Consider the following 19,284-nt stretch of genomic DNA (forward strand, 5'->3'; position numbering starts at 1 on the left):
AAGTCCTGCTGGAAGAAGAAGAAGAAGAAAAGAGCAGGCTGAGATGGCTTGCTGATCTTAGCTGGTTTTGTCTGGTCTTGCTGGTCTCAGTTTCAGAGAGCCCGGGTAAGACCAGACAATCAATCTAGGTTTCTTTAGGCTGGATTTTCAGCAGGTGTATCATAGCTGTTATATCATGGATTTTGAGAGCTGGCAGAGCTTGCATCTAAAACATGTCAGTAATATTAATGTGTAAATAACATCAGTTTAGGTGAAATCTCCATCAATGAGTTAAAGCCTGTAAATCACAATCACTGTGAAGATGAATTCAATGGAAAAGCATAATGATCATCTCATAATATAATATAATATGAGTCTATTAGTCTTTAGCCCAGACATGACCTACAGCCTTTGTGGAATGTAATTGAAAAATATACGGGGTTTATTATTAAATTAAAATATAAAATGGCAAATGAACATTAGGCCTATATGTTTAATTCAACCGTACCGTCTTCCTTTCGGAGCAGCTGCTTCCTGAAACACAGGGACATCAACCGAACACACGCTTATTGATTCATTCACAATGAACTATTGATTGCATAAGAAACATTTTCAAATAACCTTTTTAAACGACTTTAAGAAGATTAATTCTATTTTTGTGCTGATCTGAAGACGTACCACAGAGCCACCATCATGCACGGGCACAGTTAATGCAGGAGGAGCAGAGAGGCTGTCGGATGTGTAATGGCACAAAGGAAGGCCATCCATAAGTGTGTCTCCTTCTGGGTTCTGTCTTTCATCCTAAAGATTTAACATAATGTCATCTGAACCCGTCATTCCACTTCCCCACCACCAGAGGACAGCATGCACAGAACACTGACTGTTTCTCTGATTAGCAACATACTTCCTGTCTGTATAATGTAATATATAGTCTGGCGATTACTTATTTTGTAAAAGTATTCAGATATACGATTGCTAGAAATATGTGTAATGTACTGTTTTTTACATGTCATAGTGACATGGATGATGATTTCGACTAAAAACAAGATAAAAGATAAACACAAACTCTACAAAGTCTGGAACTGATTTTTCCAAAATATATTTATTTACACTTGAGTATAGTGTTATTAACTCACACTTTATTACCAGCATTTCTAAAGGAAAAAGTTCATCCACCAGTTAGTATTTCATACATCTTTTACTCATATAATCTTCCATATATTGGTGTAAATTCAAAAATCTATTCTTCATCTTTTTAGAACACTTTATAGCAAGTTAGTAAAACATGCAAAAAATATATTTTACATATACAACATCAAAAAAGAAAAACAAACAAAAGCAAAAGAAGAAAAAAATCAAGTACAATTAATATAAAAACAAGCAAAGAAATACATAGGAGGAAAAAATGAGCAAAACGTTGTTGCTGTTTTTTTGTGGCACAGGAAATGTAAAAATAACAAAATTAATTGCCATACACTTAATGAGCCTAAATACATTCAGTCAAAGATGTAATCTGTATTTATTTGTATTATGTAAATGTGCAATGCAGTACGATGGTTTGCATACTGTATCTAATGCATTGAGTGCTTTATTAAAATCTCATATTGGGGCTAAAATCAATATATGCAATAGAACTAAATAAAAGTCCATATTAAGGTCAATTTAATGGATCCAATTCTTGTGTTTGAATGATTTTGTGTAAACTCCAAAGTCCAGCTCCCAGCTGATGTCCACTAAAGTGTCAGTTCTTGATATGATATCCAAGGCAAACTTCAAGGTAGCCCTAGCGTCTAGTGTCTTCATGCAAATGGCAGATGCAATGGAAGGAGGAAACCCTCAGTGAGACTCTAAAAACAACATTGAAAATATACTGTGAAGCAACAAAATGACAAAAGGGCAACAAAACAGTGAATGAAGGGAAACTAAAATATCAAACGTAGGTACATACAAGGCAAAATAATAGAGAGATGGTGAATTTTGAATGAATACCTGAATGTGTAAGAATGTGGGCTGCTGATGAGCATCATTCACCTCCAGAAGTTGTCCATAACTAGTAACCGATGATCTCTGCGAGAGAAAAAAACACAACAAAACAGACACTAGCATTTTAGAAGCATACATACGGTATTGCATTCAATTTTTATACAAAAAAAGACTGATAGGTGTTGAGACAATGAAAAATAATATATAAAAGTAAAATCAATGTGCTCATTAGGAATCAGCGACAATATACGTAAATTTAGTTCAACTTACAAGTACTACATTTCATCCAGCTCTGCCCAGATGTTATGAGTGAGGTATGGATCAGACACCTGAGACATCTGAAATCTTCACTGGATATCACATCAGTGGAGGACTGAGAGTAAATCTGGGCCTTGAGGACTCCTTTATAGGGTAGTCAGGAGCATTAAAAAGGACTTTGGAGATGGACTGGATCCAGTAAATGTAAAATGGACTTTCATAACAAAAATAACATTTTGTTTTAGGGGACTTTAAAATTGGCCTGTTGTACAAAGTGCTTGCTCCTCCTTTAGTGTGTATGTATGTTAAATGCATAGGTGTAGTGTTTTTTTACATTCTGCGAAACCAGCGGCATCTTTTATTTGATATGATGGCTAGCATCCTCTAATATATCCATCTATCAAATCTATACAAGTATGTAAAAACAACCACACTTTGTCTACTGACTTTTTTTTTGTAAAACTTGGTATATTTTTCTGGTACATTATGCTTAAATAAACTTAAGTACAAAAAGAATTTCCTAAAATAACATGTAGAAATGTAATAGTAAGTAAATACAGTCTAATTAGAGTTTGACAAAAAAAAATAAAAATCTCCAAAATGTAATTTGCTGAATTTTTTACGTTTCAGATTTTAGATGATGTAATTAAGTATAAAAAAAGAAAGAAAAAAATATCAATTTCAAAATATGCAGTATCTTTATGAACTGAAATAAATCAAAACTAGACAACTACTGTATGATTAAAGATAACCAGGTAATGGTTCTCAGGCATCCAAAATACATAAAATGGGAACTTAACCATCGCCAGACAGATACTGGTAGTTTTTGGAATGCATTTTCCTATACCAAACACATGCAAAGCAGAATAAAGTGATTCTTTTTTTTTTCTTGAATTATTTCTGTGTCTTATGTAACTGTAGTGTATAAAGTCAGCATTGAATATGAAAGCTGCAGGACCATGTGGTAGGTTTGTTGTAAGGTCCGGCTTTAAAATCTGCGGCTGTAACTAGAGGAAGTATACGAGGATGAGGAGATGTTCATGCTGAATCCAGAGCCAGTAGCATCAAAGCTGCCTCTTCTTGAACCTGACCTAGAGCCTGTCCTGGATCCAGACCGAGAACCAGAAGCAGATGCAGCACCACTGACATTGTAAGGGCTGTAAAGACCTTTACTGGATACTGAGGAAGCTTCCAGAAGCCTAAGACCAGATCCCTCCTCAACCATGCTTCTGTCCATGGCATCTTTGTAGGAGATCTTCAGTTTGGTTTTAGGGCACGTAAGGTATTTTGTGTAAGCACTCACATCTCTGAGCTTTTGTGCTGTACGGCCATCAATAGCAGCTTTTCTGATCGCCTCCTCAAGGGAGATTCGTCCCTCAACCTCTGGCTCAATTAGACCACCAGTAAGATACTGCACTTCCAGGAAACGTTGCCCTGCCTCATAGTAAAGCCAGCCTTTCTTGAGAGCCTGAGCAGCAGACATTCTGACTTTTGTACGAGGATCCTCAAACCCATGGAAAGCTTTCTGGGCCAAGTTGAGTCTGTCAACCATTATCTTGTCAATAAGACCCTTCTCTGTGGCTTCGGCAACTGAGAATTTCTCTCCAGTAGATGGGTCTATTATGCCACCAGTGCAAGCCTGTGCCTCCAACAGTCTCTGGCCAGTTATAGAATCCACTAAGTTCCTACGCATGGCTTCAGTGACAGAAACTTTTTCTAGACTATCTGTATCAAGGATTCCAGCCACAGGACCAGTCTCCTCAGTTGGATCATTCCATACAGTTGCAGGAGTTTTGATGGAAGGTATGGGGCTCATTGGAAAAGAGGAGGTGGATCCAAAAGAGGAGGAGCGGGAACGGAAGCCACTCATGTTTCCAGATAACATATCAGCAAATTCTGTGATAGAGAGGGTGCCAGCACGGTACTGCTCAATTGCACTCTGGTCAATAAGACCTCTTGAGATAGCATCATCAATGTCATACTGGCGACCTGATCTTCGGTCAATGAGTATAGACTTTTCAACCCCTTCTGAAGATGTCATTGTGATTTCTTCCCACTCACATTCCTGCTCTGAAAGTTCAATGTAAGTCTGATGGTCAATTAGTCCTTTGCGGTAGGCTTCATACACAGACATCTCTTTGCCTGAGTCGGGATCAACAATGACTACTCTGCGTTTGCGAACAGAGGATTTAGAAGAAGTCTTTCTCTCACGTTTCTTTTCTTTAAGGAGCAAGAGCACAAGACCTGTGTCTGGGTCAACAATGCACCTGTCCATCAGTTGCAGGTAGGTAAGATTCTCCTCTGTGTTTGGGTCAAAGAAGCCCTTTGTGTCATCCGATGGGTCACTGAGGATCTCATTCATCTCCTCATCGAAAAAGCCTCGGTTGTAAGCCACTTCAACTGGCAGTCGGTGACTCTGCTCAGGGTCAATGATTCCTCCAGTAGCAATCTGGGCCTCAAGAAGACGAATTCCATGGTCTCTCAAAATCAGGCCCTTTTTCATGGCCTGAAACAGTGAAATCATTTTGCCTGTATATGGATCTCTATAGCCAGTCACAGCCCTCTCAGCAGACAGGAGCTTGTCTTTGAACTCTGGACCGACGATTCCCATCTTGACTGCTTCATTTACAGTTAACTTGAGGTTCTTAATAGGGTCAATGATATAACCTGTGGCTGCTTGGGCTTCCAGCAACTCAAAAGCAGTGCCTGGCCTAATCATATTCTTTTTCATGGCTTGGTAGATAGATAGTCTGTCTTTAGTAGACTCCACAAACACACCAGCAATACAGCTTGAGCCTTCAAGATATTTTCGCAAGCTATCGCTCACCTCCTCCACCGTTAGTAGTCCCTCATTAAGCTTGCTGACTGTTTGTTCGTCTATGATTTTTGAGCGGAATAACTCTTCTATTGTTATTTCTTTTCTGAGACCTTTGAAGAGCAGTCTTTTGTCTCCTAGAGACAACAAATATTGCCCATCTTTGTCTACCTTGCATCTTTTCAGAAGCTGAGAATATGAAACTTTTTCATCAGTCAATGGGTCGACGTATCCTTTAACCTCATCGGAGAGCTTTTCATTTATCTCTTTGTTAATATATCCACGTTGTGTGGCAATCTCTGTTGGCAAGTGGAAGTTATATTCTGGATCAATGATGCCACCTGTTGCTGTTTGAGCTTCAAGAAGTTTTAGGGCATAGTCCTCTGGGACAAGGTCCTTTTTCATTGCTTGGAAGAGGGAGATAACCTTTCCACTATATGGGTCCTTATAGCCAGTGACTGCTCTCTCTGCAGACAGGAGCTTATCATGAAGTTCTGGGCCCACTACGCCTTTACGCACTGCTTCATCTACAGTGAGCATTTCATTTCTGACAGGATCAATTATAAATCCAGTGGCTGCTTGAGCCTCCAGAGAGGCCATTGCAATGTCTGGCTTCATCAGCTCTCTCTTCATTGCTTGATAAATGCTCATCTTGGCATTTGAATCAGTCACCACACCAGCAACACTGCCAGTTCCATACAAATACTGCTTAACACTTTGCAACTCCATTACATCACGCATAGTCTTATTCTCTTTCTTTAGCAGGTTGTAAGTCTCAAGGTCGATGATACGAGCATTGTAAAGATCTTCAATAGTGATTTGACGTCTTCTTGTGCTCCCAGTCTGGGTGCCCCCCCCTGTAATTATTTCTCTCTGCTCCAGAATCTCAATTATAATGATAATCATTCGTTCCTTTGTTAAATTGCCAGAACGATATTCTTCTAGAAGCCGAGCCCTCTGATCCTCAGGTATTAGATTTGAATTCATGACATCCCAGAGAGACATAGAGCCCTGACCTTCGATAGGTAGGTCAATCTGGGTATTGGATAGATCACTCTGGGTTTGTTCTTCACTGTAAAGGTATGTCTTCTCCACAACTGTTGGGGCCTGTGGTTTGGAGAGCTTCAGTAGATGTAAGCCTGTATTGGAATCTGTCATGCACTTGTCTTTCAACTGTTTGTATGATACACTCTCATCAGATGCAGGGTCAGAGAAGTACTTGCTTTCAGCGATGCTGCTGGCCAGCTGTTTGGTAACATACCCACGCTGGATTGCGTTTTCAACAGGAATGCGATGACTGTTTACTGGATCAATAATTCCACCAGATGCCAGTTGCGCCTCCAAGAGAGGCATAGCATGTTCTTTGGGGATGAGGTCTTTGTCCATAGCTTGATATAGGGAGATCTTATTGCCCGTGAATGGGTCTTTATATCCAGTGACGGCTTTTTTCAGCAGAGAGAAGTTTCTCATGAAGCTCTGGGCCAACAAGACCTGCTTTAACAGCATCATCCACAGTGAGACATTCATTTCTTGATGGATCCACAATAAATCCTGTGGCAGCTTGAGCTTCAAGCAAGGAAATACCTGTGTTCTGTCTGAGGAATTTCCTTTTCATTGCTTGATAGATGCTAATTTTCTCTTTTGTAGGCTCAAGGTAAACTCCAGCAATGCTCTCAGAGCCTTGAAGATACTTGTTGACTGATGCATTTTTGCTGACCTCCTTTGGAGACTTTTTACCTTGTTCGAGCAAATCAAAGGTAGACTTATCAATGATTTTGGAGTCAAATAATGACTTGGCTGGAACTGGTGCCCTAAGTCCCTTAAAGCAGCCCTCTTCTTGCTTCTTGGCCTCTGTCTTGGTAACAATTTCAATTAAAATCTTTATAATCTTCTCAATTGTCATTTTCCCAGATCTGTATTGTCTTATTAGGTCAAGCCTTTGCTCTTCAGTGATATAGTCAAAGTTAATGAGCTCCCATAAGGTAATTTTTCTCCCTTTGAACGGTCCACTTTGAAGTTCAACAGTTGCCTGAGTCATTGCATCCTTGGTCTGGGCATCAGTGTACTTCATCTCCTCTTTGGCATTGATCGCTTGTTCAGACAAAGGCAGAAGCTGAAAACCAGTCTTTTTGTCAGTGACACAACGTTTATATAGCTGTGGATATGTCAGATATTCCTGAGTGTTTGGGTCAAAGTATCCCTTAACTTCATCACTTTGGCTGCTCAAAAACTTTTGGGTTGCATCATCAAAGCAGCCCTTTGCGCAGGAAATGTCATGTGGAATACGGTGACTTTGAACGGGATCAATGATGCCTCGGTTGCGAGTTGTCGTCAAGCAGTCGGATTCCTTGTTCCTTCATGATCAGATCTTTCTTCATAGCCTCAAACAGAGAAATAGTTTTTCCAGTGTAAGGATCTTTATAGCCTGTGACAGCTCTCTCTGCAGACAGTAGTTTTTCATGAAGTTCTGGACCTACAACACCTGCCTTGACAGCTTCATCTACAGTAAGTTTTGGTTTTTAACAGGATCTACGACATATCCAGTGGCAGCTTGCGCTTCCAAGAGATTTAGAGCAGGCCCAGGTCTCATCATGTCTCTTTTCATGGCATCATAAAATGACATTGTTTGTTTGGTTGAGTCAATAATTACTCCAGCAATGCAGTTAGTGCCCTTTAAGGCATTGCGCACATGCTCCATCTCAGACACGTCTTTTACCAGAAGTTGTCCTTTCTGCAATTTGTTATAGAGGTCTTTGTCAATAACTTTTGTTTCAAGAAGTTTTGAAGCAGGTACAGGTGCTCTCAGACCATCAAATGCAAGCTCATTCTTTTTCTCTTTTTCCTCTGCCACCGTTAGGACAATTTTGATGATCTTTTCAACTGTAATTTTTCCCGTTTTGTACTGGCGGATAAGATCTTTTTTCTGGTCTTCAGTGAAGTACTCTGAGTTTATAATCTCCCATATGGTCACAGTCTTTCCTTTAAAACGGCCAAATGGCACAGACACAGTTGTCTTGTCAAAAACATCTCTTGTTTCCTCGTCTGTGAATATCCTGGCATTTTGAGCAGCCTCCTCAGAAATTGGCAAAAGAAGAATTCCTGTCCCTGGATCACTGACACACCTTTCTAGTAGTTGTTGGTACATCAGATTTTCTTGGGTGTTTGGATCATAAAATCCTTTGACATCATCGGTTGGATTTTGTAGGACTTTATTGGTGGCTGCATCAAACTGACCCTGCTTATAAGCTATTTCATTTGGCACACGGTGACTATTGACTGGATCAATAATGCCACCTGTTGCTATCTGAGCCTCAAGCAACCTGATGGCATGATCCTCCCCAATGAGACCCTTCTTCATAGCTTCAAAGAGGGAGATCTTTGCCTCTGTGTATGGATCCTTGTAGCCAGTGACAGCTCTCTCTGCAGACAACATCTTGTTGTGAAGTTCAGGTCAATTAAACCTTCTTTAACTGCTTCATTGACAGAGAGTTTCTTGCTTTGAACTGGGTCTATTATGTATCCAGAAGCAGCCTGTGCCTCCAGCAGCACTAGCCCTGTCCCAGGAGCAATCTTCTTCTCCTTGACAGCTTGATAGATGGGCATTTTTTGATTTGGATGCACAAGCAGGCCACCAATGCAGTTTTTGCCCTGAAGAACTGTTTTAAGTTTGTCTGTCTTGCTAAGTTCTTCGACTGTGGTTTCACCGTTCTGAAGCTTATCATAATCCGATTTGCTTAAAAGTCCTACTTCAAAAAGTCTACTTGCAGGGACCTTCTCACGAATGCCATCGAAGGATAATGGAGAGAAACCATGTGTGCTGTCAACCTCATCAGTAATACTTTGACCATTAAGGACTTTTTTGCATTCTGTCTGGATGTGAATCTCCTGGGTGATTTTTTGAGCAACCTCCATCTGCTGAAGTTTCTCACGTAGTTTCTGGTTTTCTTCAGCAAGAACCCTCTCTTGTTCAAGCCTTTTCCTCTCAATTTCTTGCATCTCTTTCTGCTTAATGAGCATCTCTTGTTCGGCCTCTTTCTGTTTGATCAGAGCAGCATTCATAGTTGCCTTCAGTTTCATCTTTTCATCCTCCATTTGTTTTCTTTGTCGTTCCTGCTCATCCTTAAGGGCTTTTGACTTTTTGACCTCTTCTTCAAATTGGCTCTCTAACTTCTTCTTTTCATCCTCAATTTGTTTTTCCTTCTTCAACAGCATCTCCTTTTCTGACAAAAATGTCTGTTGGAGAATTGTTTTCTCCTGTTTAATTTGTTCTTGCTGAGCATTCGCCATCTATAAAAGAAGAAACAATAAACAAAGTTAAAACAATGTAAAAACGCCAAAACACTAATAACACTAACAACGAAAGACAAATAATTTTCAATGATGGAAATATACAATTTTAAGATTAATGAGAAATCAATAGGGAATATAATCAAAGATTGGAACAATTGTAACAAAAAGCTGTTTTAAAGCAATGTTAGTTTTCGGAGAGAGGGTTAACAATGACATGAGCAGCAATTTATGCCATCTTTCACACAATACCTCTTTGGACTTTTTCTGTAACTCTTCAGCCTCTTTTTTCAATTTTGCCTTCTCTTTCTCAAGATCAGTAATGGATTTGCGCAAGTCATCGGCTTCTTTGTTACTGCTTAATCTCTGTATTTCCAGTGTTTCAACAATTGTCATTTTCTCTTTGGTAGCAAGCTCTGTGTCATGAAGTCGGGCACTTATCTCATCTGCCTGCTTCCTGAATTTCTTGGCTTCCTCCTCAGCTCTTGACTGGGCATCACTGAGCCGACACCTGAAGTCTAAGTTTCTCTGCCTCTGCTGTTATCTCCAACTGTCTTCTGCGCTCAGCCTCCAATGATTTTTGGAAGCCCTCGGTTTCCTCCTCCAGTCGTTGCTGCATCAGTTGGTTGTCTTCAAGTAGCTTTTGAGCTTGCTCTTGGGCAAGGTCTTTCTGCCTCTGTAGCATTTCTGCCTCTGCTTTAAGTCTAGAGGCTTCCTGAATGGCTTGCATCTTTTCTTTAAGCATCTTTTCAGCAAGTGCTCTTTGTTCAGCAAGGTCAGTCTCTGCAATGTGTCTCATGCGAGCAGTCTCCTGGGCCTCTATACTAAGCCTAGCTGCATCTTCTGCAAGCTTTTTCATGTTCTCAGCCTCCTCAGCCAAGAACTTTTGAGTATTATCTTTGTCCTTCTGGATGAGACGTTGGTTCTCCTCTTCAATTCTAAGCTTGAGTTTAATGAGCTCCTCCATTTGAATCTTGACTTTGAACAGTTCCTCCTCTACCTGGGCTTTCTGTTTAACGGCGTCACCAACCTCATCCTTCAGGCGATGAAGCTCATCATCCAGGAGAGTCTTCTGTTTGTCAGTGTCATCCAACCGCAGTTTCACTTTAGCAAGCTCTTGCTCAACCTGAGATTTCTGCTTAAGTGTTTGCTCTGCAAGTGTCTTGTGCCTAGCCATCTCCTCATCAGCCAGCTGTTTCTGTTTCAGCGCTGCTGCCTCTGCCTGGGCACGCTTTTCTGCCTCTAGCTCTGCCTCTTTTCTGAGCCTCTCAGCAGCCTCTTGGGCTTTGGCCTGATTGGCTGCCTCAACCTCAGCGGCCTGACGCTGACGCTCTGCATCTTCTGCTTGTTGGCGGAGCAGGGCAGCCTCTTTTTCTGCCTTATCTTTGGCCTTTCCTGCTTCTTGCGCAAGCTTTTTGGCTTTTTCAAACTCTTCCTTGAGCCTTTTCTGTACCAAGCTGTCCTCTTTCTGCTGAACAAGAACACTTTGAACTTGCTGTTCAGCTGTAATTGCTTTCTCAGCAGCTTCTTGGGCAGCATGTATTTGCCTTTCAGCTTCTTTGTCAGCATCTTCTTTTTGCTTTCTGGCCTCATCTGCTTTCTTTTTGAGACGCTCAACTTCATCTTGAGCAGCCTGGCGCTGTCGAGCTGCCTCCTGCTCTGCAGCAGTAATCTTTTTCAGTTTTTCTTCAGCCTCCCTTCTTCTGTTTTCTTCCTCAAGGGCAAGCTTGCGCAGTTTCTCAGCTTCCTCCTCAGCTCGCAGTTTGCTTTGTTGTGTTTCCTCTGCAATGTTCTTCAGCTTATTCAGTTCAAGCTCCAAATCAAGCTTGCCGGATGAAGCCTTCTCAAAGTTCACTTTCAAGATACGAATCTCCTCCTCAACTATTCGTTTCTGTTTAAGAGTTTCATCCACAATTGATTTCTGTCTGTCTAGTTCCATTTCAGAGGACTTCTTGAGCTGTTCAATCTTCTGATCAATGTCTTGCTTGTGCTGGCTTGCCTGATCTTCAAGAGCTTTTCTCTGGTAAGCCTCATCCTCAGCTTTCCTTCTCAGGCGTTCATTTTCGGCCTCTTTTTCTTTTAGAGCTATCTCTGCTTCTGTTTTCAAGCGAGTGGCCTCATTAATGGCAGCAAGTTTCTCTTTGAGTATTCTCTCAGCTTCCGCTCTCTGTCTCGCTGCTTCTTCCTCAGCTACCTGCCTCTGCCTTTTGCCTCTTCAGCAATGGCACGGAGTTTGGCTGCTTCATCTGCAAGATCCCTCAGTTTAGCAGCTTCTGCTTCCAGGAGTTGTTTACTCTTTTCGGTGGTGGACATGCTGTCCTTTTCAGCTTTAGACTTCAGCTGCAAAAGTATGTCCATTTCACTTCTAACTTTAGAAAGCTCATCTTCAAGCTGCTTTCTCTGCTGCTCTGCAGCACTAACCTCATTCTTAAGACGGTACAGTTCATCGCCGAGCAGTGATCTCTGTTGCTCGGCATGATCAAAATCAGCTCTCAAGCGGATCAGCTCTTGCTCTGCAGAAAGCTTCTGTTGCGCTGTGCTTTCTGCAAGCTTCCTCTGCCTCTCCAGCTCTTGCTCAGCCATGTCTTTCTGTTTGAGGGCAGACTCTTCAGCTTTGGCTCGTTTTTTGGCCTCACGCTCAGCTTCGTCTTTTTGTTTTTCAGCATCTTCCTGTGCAAGACTCTTTTGTGGGCTTCTTCCTCTGCCTGGAGCCTTAGGCGAAGGGCCTCATTGGCTTTTTGCCTCCACTTTTCAAGCTCCTTCTCAGCCTCCTCTCTTGCTTTGTCTGCCTCTTCCTGTTGCTTCTTGAGGCGTTCTGCCTCCTCCTGCAGTTGCATGACAGTTCCATGCTTTTCTCTGAGCGATTCCTCAAGTTTAGAGGTCTTCTCAACAAAGGACATACGCTTACTTTGCAGCTCAGCAGCGGCACTTTTCTGAGCTGCGTCTTGAGCGAGCTTGATTTGTCTGTCTTTTTCGATCTCAGCCTGCTTCATGTGTCTTTCTGCCTCCTCGGCCTGCATCTTGAGTTTCCCAAGGTCATCCAGGGCTTTCTGCTTCTGTCTGGCAGCCTCTTTCTCTGCTTCAAACTTCAGCTTCAACTCTTCCTCTGCCACCCGCTTCTTCTGGGTCTCCTCGTTAACCTGCTTGCGAAGTTTCTCAGCCTCTTCCTGAGCAGCTTTGCGAAGTCTCTCCGCCTCTGCAGCCTTGTCTCTAAGCTGTCTGAGCTCATCCTCTGCAGTTGACTTTTGCTTCACTGTAGTTTCCAGCTGAAGTCTTATGATGCGGATCTCTTCCTCTATTTTGGACCGGCTTAGCAGAGCATCCTCCACTTGTTGACTCTTTGATTTGATCTGTTGTTCTGAGAGGTTTTTGAGCTCATGCAGCTCTAACTGGATGTACTGTTTTTGTCTTTCAGCATCCACAGCAACAATCTCTCGTTTGCTAACCTCCTCTTGCATCATGAGCTTGAGCTCTTGTGCCTCTTTTTCAGCTTTGGCAATGGCCTTGGCATGAGCTTCAGCTAGCTGCTTCTGTTTCTCTAACTCTGCCTGCATCTCAGCCATTTTTTTCCTCTCTTCTGCTTTAAGTTTCTCAGCAGCTTTCTGTATTAGTGGAAGTAAATCGTAAAGAAAATCATGATTAAGATAAAGCATGACGGGTGTTAAAGGAGAAGTTTACCCAAAAATGAAAATTCTGTTATTATTTACTCACCCTGTCATTCCAAAACTGTACTGACAATTTTTTTACTTTCTTCTATGGAACACAAAAGGTGATGTGTGGGATACGAACACACACACATATATACATGCATATGATGTATCTCTGCCACTTTTTAAAAATAATAAGTAAATGATAACAGCAGAACTGTCAAATGTAATAAAGATGATGATGCTAGCTTTGTTTGAGGTGCAGATCATCAATCAGCAAGTTGCTATTCACTAGAATATGTTTTACAGAATACATTTTAACCTAATTGAATATCTTAAAAAAAAAATTTGTGGAGGACTGTTTGATCACTTTTGAAGTTTGATAGCGTCAGATCCAATTCATTATTGAATGTTCCTTTTATGTTCCATGGAAGCAAGACATTTAGGGTTTGGAATAACATGAGGATGAGCAAATGATGAAAGAAGTTTGCATTTTTCAGTGAACTAATTCTTTAAGTGTTAAAGTGATTATTTGGCTCAAAGAAAGACAGGCTTGATGCAATCATGACAAACGGGTTTAGATAAATTAACAGTGAAAAATCATATGCAATCATTTGGATCATGGCAAGATGATATAATTAATGTATGGAGACACAAGACATTGGTTTATAACACTACACTCTCACAACATGCAAAAACAATTGCATTATGAAAACATTTTACTGCATTCCAGTTAAACAAAGTGATTTAAAAGCAAAATCTCTGGAATAGAATGTATAGTCTATTCAATATGCTGTTGCTATAAACTAAATGTCTGGATGAAAACTGAGTACTCAATTAATACAAACTTCTAGTGTGTCAAAACAATTCTGCCTTCCTAAAGATTTATCATTGTTAAGTATAAGAACTTGATTTGGTGGCCTGAAAAAATGGTGAGAAAAACAGAACAACTAAATACTCACAGTGCAAGCAAGTACTGTAGTTAGCAATGCAAAATGAACTACAAGTGTTAAAAGAAATGATTCAGGCAGACAAGCAGGTCCTTATCCACAGAAAAGAAAATTATCTAAAAACATTAAAATATAAAAAAGGAAAGTAGGAATCTGATTCTCAAATAAGATTATTTACACATATACAGTATTACAACAAAAATAATTAAAATACACAAATATATTAAATATAAACGTAATTGTGTTAATTGCAGCTACTTACTACTTATTACATTTAAGCTATGTATATGAAGTTATTAAGTTATTGAGGTATTGTGGAGACCGTTTAAGGTCATTAAAATAAATAATTTTTAATCTACCATATGAGCAATGAGAATCAGAAAACTACAATGAACAAAAGTATCATAACGTTTACTAGAAAGGGTAAATCAAAAAAGCTTGATGAAAGAAAATGCTGAATATTCATGAAGAAGGATACTGGAATATTGGTATGAAACTACTATAGCATAATAAAAAAGTTTTACCTCTTTAGAGCCCAAAAAAGTTCAAGCAATCATCAAGACAAAGCACTGGCAAGCAGTTAAGAGAAGCAAAGAAATCAAAGGTTAGGGTTTGAAAGACATACAGTAGTGAGAAAAGAGAAAAGTATATAGGAAAGTTGGGCCTCATATGACATGCTCTTGTGTATGAGATACTGTCTGATTTTTATAACATTTACTGTTCTGTTAAAATATGTATTTGCAAATTAATCATCATAAGCTATTCTTTCTTATATTTTTGCAAAAAAAAATAAAAAATAAAATAAATAGCCCTTAACAGATAAAGTGATTATTAATCCTTTATATTGCATGATTAGCAGAGGATGTATTCAAATGTGTTCTACCTGTCACATATATCTATTTCTGATTCCTATAGCTAGGATACTATTGGAAATAATTTTATTTGTGCCCAAAATGACATGTCGAGTCAACCATACATGAATTATATCTAGATGTTTTTTTCTGATGAGTGGTTGGTTGGGTTGGTTAATGTTAGGTGTTGGATTAGTTTGGTATGAACAGGGTCCCCTGATGTCACGCACCTCCTGCGTCCTCGATGCGCGCTGCGTGTCTGTGATGAACTTGATGTACTGACTGGTCAGCGTCATCAGTTCACTATAAGCGGTTCTCAGAGTGACATACTACAGAAAACACACAGAATATTGGAAAATTACAAAACATTTAAATCAAAGTTGTTAGGAACACAGATCTACGGCTGGGTTGTTCCCGTGACAACGAATGCAGCATGATGTGTGTTCATTTATTTACATTTTTATATATATATAAAAAAAGCGTCTTATTATATTAGCATAATTTAAAATATAAAATTCATGTTTATTTGCAACAGTTGTCATTATCTGAAGACGATGAGGAAATTACCTCGCTCCCTAAGTGCTTTTTAAACTACTAAATAATGACACTCATGTGCTCTGCTCACTCAAGTATATATGATCGCTTTGATTTGGAAAATGACCATACATGAACATCCCTACAAATAATGCAAATGTGTAAGAAGTGATCTGAGCTCTTGCTAACCTCTTGAATGATGTTATCAGAGGCAGACTCCATCTTGGTTTTCTTCAAAGGAGAAGTCAGAGGTTCGACCTGAGCTTTGTAGGCAACCAACTGAAGTTCATAGTCCTGGAAAAAAAAATGAAGACTGTAGCACTCCAACCGCAAACTGTAGATAGATAATAAATAAGTGTGTACACTCTCTCTTATTGAACTGTCTTACCTTAATGGTATCGATGTAAGCTTTGGCGCATTTCTGGCATTCATCAACTTTCTTTTGTTTTTCTCAATCTCTTCAAGCAGTTTCTTTGAAAAAAAAACCCTGCATATTATACCTTTGCAGCAGGTTAACAAAAATAATCTCATCGCAATGTATGTCAGACAACTAATGCACTTAAATTAATATTATTCTGAATATTTTTCCATTTCTATAACTTGTTCTCTTTCTGTATAAATTCAGTCACTTAAATCAACCTCTGTCACATACTACACAAAATAATACTTTATTTACTATATTTGATGTCACTGGTTCTTTGAAATTTGTAATTGAAACTGAAACGAGCTTAATGATAAATATCTGATGACATAAAGTGAGGCATTTAATAAGTTGGTGTTGGGTATAACTTGTCATAGCATTAATGCTGTCTACCTTTGGATAGTAGGGCTGGGACAATACATCGATTGTGGATCGATTTTAGGTGTAACGATTTGGAACCAAGCCGAGTACGGCGCTGAATCGCAATGCATTCGTAAAATGTCTTAATCGATGCTGAAAAATTTCACGATTTGCGATGCACCGATGTATTGTCCCATCCCTATTGGATAGGCAACTTAGATGATCGCTAAAAAAGCACGAAGAATTCACTATCTGTTAACCCAGGGTTAAGTTCAGTACCTTCTCCTGAGCCAGCTGCTCTTTGAGCGTCTTGCTGTCGATGATGGGCACGGCCTGGATCTTCTCCTGCCGCTGCTTGGCGTCTGCGATCCAGCGGATGAGCCAGTCGTAGCTCTCTCTGTAGTAGCCCAGCTGCCGGCCCAGCTGCTCCAGCTCACGCTGCCGGAGGTCGATCTGAGCGAAGACGGCGCGCCAGCGGTCCTGCAGGCTGCCCAGGAGCTGCCGGTAGTGATCTAGCTCTGCGTCCCGCTCGCTGTGAACCTGAGCCATGCGCTGGCTGACCGCCGTGGCCTTGGACAGCTCGCTCTCCATGTCATCAAACACGGGCCGCTGGGTTTCTGCGTCTGAACGCATACGCTGAACACAAGAGAACAAGTTGCCTTAATCCCAAATTTGTTGTAACGGCATTATGCATACAGTAGACTAGCAGGTACAGCAGGTAAAATAAGTACTAAACACGTCAGTAAATATATTTCTAATGGAACTGTCGACTTGATTTCCATATCAGTAACAACTCAAGTAATCCAAGACAAATAAGTTCAGAAATTAAGCTATGTGTAATAAAATAAAATGACTGTTCACCAAACCAATGGCAGAGTGGGAAACCTGTTGAACAACAGTCATTATTTTTGCACTTGCATTCAGTGTCGGAGATATAGTACATTTAACCATTAATATCTTCTAAGCTCAGCCTTTTTAAACACAGTTTTACACTAATTTGTCTTACTCATACATCTACATCAGTGGTTCTAAAGAGACTTGAATGCTTTCTTTATTATAAAATACTACAAAACAAGCATTAAAATACGATAAAACAAAACTGAGATTATTTTAATTACTAAAATAGCAGCTAAAATTAGGCTATATGAGGAAGCCTCATTTTAAAAGTGTTAAAGGATTTCTAAAGCTGGCTCCATAGACATTTTTATAAAGAATATACATTTTGTATTTATGCCAAGCACTAAATGTCATTTAAGGTAAATTGTGAGTACACTTTTTTTTTTAATCCCTACCCTTTATGCTTGTCCAGTAAACCACAAACAACTGGAAACATCACATAAATTAATTGGTTAAAAAGATCAGGATCCTCAAAGAACATTCAGCTCTTAAAACCTCGGAAATGCTCAAATTTAATTTAACTAGAAATGTCAGGAACATTTTTGTGGACAACGGAGGGCCTAAAGGATGAGAACCACTGACCTACATCTTTGTACATAATGCTAGCATTATAGAAAACAAAGCTTCAAGCATTACCTTGAGCTCGGAGCAGTAGTTCTCCACCTCCTGGACGTTTGTGGGAACCGTGTGAACCTCACGCAGGCGGTTCTCATATTTCTTCACCACATCTTCTGTCCCCTGCGTGTTCCGGATCACAACCTCTATTGTCTTCAGTCTACAAAAAAAAAGAATCAAATGATTAGGATTTTTAGCACATAAAATGAATAAGAGCATGAAGGACAAGCGGCAGTAGATTTGCTGTGCACAGGTGAGAGCGCTCCGTACTTCTCCAGGTAGATGGAGGACAGGTTGTAGGTTTGGTCCATCTTCTGCAGGGCGATGTCCAGCTCCGAGCGCAGGACTGGAGAGCTGGACTGCTCTGGAGAGGACAGCACCTCCTCAGCTTTCTGAGACACTCGGTCCAGGTTCTTCTTAATTCCGTCCAGCTCTATCTGCACTTTCTGTTTGAGACAGAAACCAAAAACACAAGGATTCATTTGGTTAAACACCACAAAGAACATGGTCATAATTCATATCATAATCAAAATATAGAATTATATTCAGGGTACGGTTAATTACAACTAAAACTCATACTGTTAAAACTAAAATTGTTGCTTGGAATAAAATAAATATAAACTGATCAAAAAAAAAAAAAAAAAAAATAAATATATATATATTTATATATATATATATATATTTTAAGCAATCTTTCATTTTTTAGTTTAATTTAAGGTACAAAAATGACTAAAACTCAAATAAAAACATCTAAAATCTCTATAGACAGTGGCAAAAACCCAACAAAATTACTATAATTTTAACAAAATGAAAATGGAAATATGATTCGAAATATTAATAAAAATATTAATAAAAACTGTAATAGTAAAAAACACTAAAATAACACTGATTATATCGTGGAGACATTTAAGCACAAATTTCAATACTGTAACGGGGTAAAATCTAATCACTCTAATTTATTGATATCTAATATTGTTGTCTTTAGATTGTGTTACAGCAATAAGCATTACAATAATCACAATAAATCGCAATGAAAAACATGTATCATCTCAGTCAAATGTGCTTAAATGGCACAAAAATGATATCGCAAAGCAAAAAATGTTAATGTTCATAAATTGTGATTGTAAATAAGGAGGGTTTTGTGGCATACTCTCTGATCAGCGGTCTTCTGCAGGCAGTCTCTGAGAGCATCTTTATCCACTGGCTGCCGGATACGGGCCACTGTACGAGACTCGCAGTCTTCGATCTGCAGCCGCAGGTTTTTGATTTGGGTGATGTATGACTTGCATATGGATTCATCCTGCTCCCCTTTAAACGAGAAAAGATTTGTTATTACACTTTTCTAACAACACCAAAGGGGGTTTATTTCTCCATTTATCTGTCTGCTGCAGCCAGCATTCATGACACTTCACACACATTCCGTCTGTGTTAGTGGCTCACATTTCATCCCAAAATCAAAAGAAAAAAAAACGACAAACATTTAATGTGCAAGAAGAAAATGAGGCATATTTCAAGGAACCCTTACAGCTTATACCAGTAAAATATACAACAAGCACTACCATGATGCAAAATACTACACAGAATATAGACAACTTCAATAAAATAGCTCATATGGGTCAATTTTGTAAAAATGTTTCCATTGATGTATGGTTTGTTAGGATAGGACAATATTAGGAAATATTGAGAA

The 19,284-nt window shown here is 39.6% G+C and overlaps 1 protein-coding gene across 1 annotated transcript in view; it reads right to left on the reverse strand.

The window, feature by feature from the left end:
• Window positions 1–1,062: 1,062 nt before the first annotated feature.
• Window positions 1,063–19,284, reverse strand: part of LOC122360353 (plectin-like) — a gene marked incomplete at its 5' end in the record, with an annotated part of 39,662 nt that continues 21,440 nt past the window's right edge. The window contains 19 exon segments of the mRNA XM_043260882.1: window positions 1,063–1,826; window positions 1,969–2,046; window positions 2,233–6,481; window positions 6,483–7,365; window positions 7,367–7,550; window positions 7,553–8,488; window positions 8,491–9,322; window positions 9,575–9,827; window positions 9,829–11,533; window positions 11,536–12,003; window positions 12,006–12,924; window positions 15,001–15,099; window positions 15,494–15,598; window positions 15,693–15,745; window positions 15,748–15,775; window positions 16,365–16,721; window positions 17,619–17,757; window positions 17,868–18,043; window positions 18,748–18,905. Of these exon segments, the coding sequence (XP_043116817.1) occupies window positions 3,209–6,481; window positions 6,483–7,365; window positions 7,367–7,550; window positions 7,553–8,488; window positions 8,491–9,322; window positions 9,575–9,827; window positions 9,829–11,533; window positions 11,536–12,003; window positions 12,006–12,924; window positions 15,001–15,099; window positions 15,494–15,598; window positions 15,693–15,745; window positions 15,748–15,775; window positions 16,365–16,721; window positions 17,619–17,757; window positions 17,868–18,043; window positions 18,748–18,905 (10,568 nt within the window).

Source organism: Puntigrus tetrazona, chromosome 16 (genome assembly GCF_018831695.1).
Source record: "Puntigrus tetrazona isolate hp1 chromosome 16, ASM1883169v1, whole genome shotgun sequence".
Lineage (NCBI taxonomy): Eukaryota > Metazoa > Chordata > Actinopteri > Cypriniformes > Cyprinidae > Puntigrus > Puntigrus tetrazona.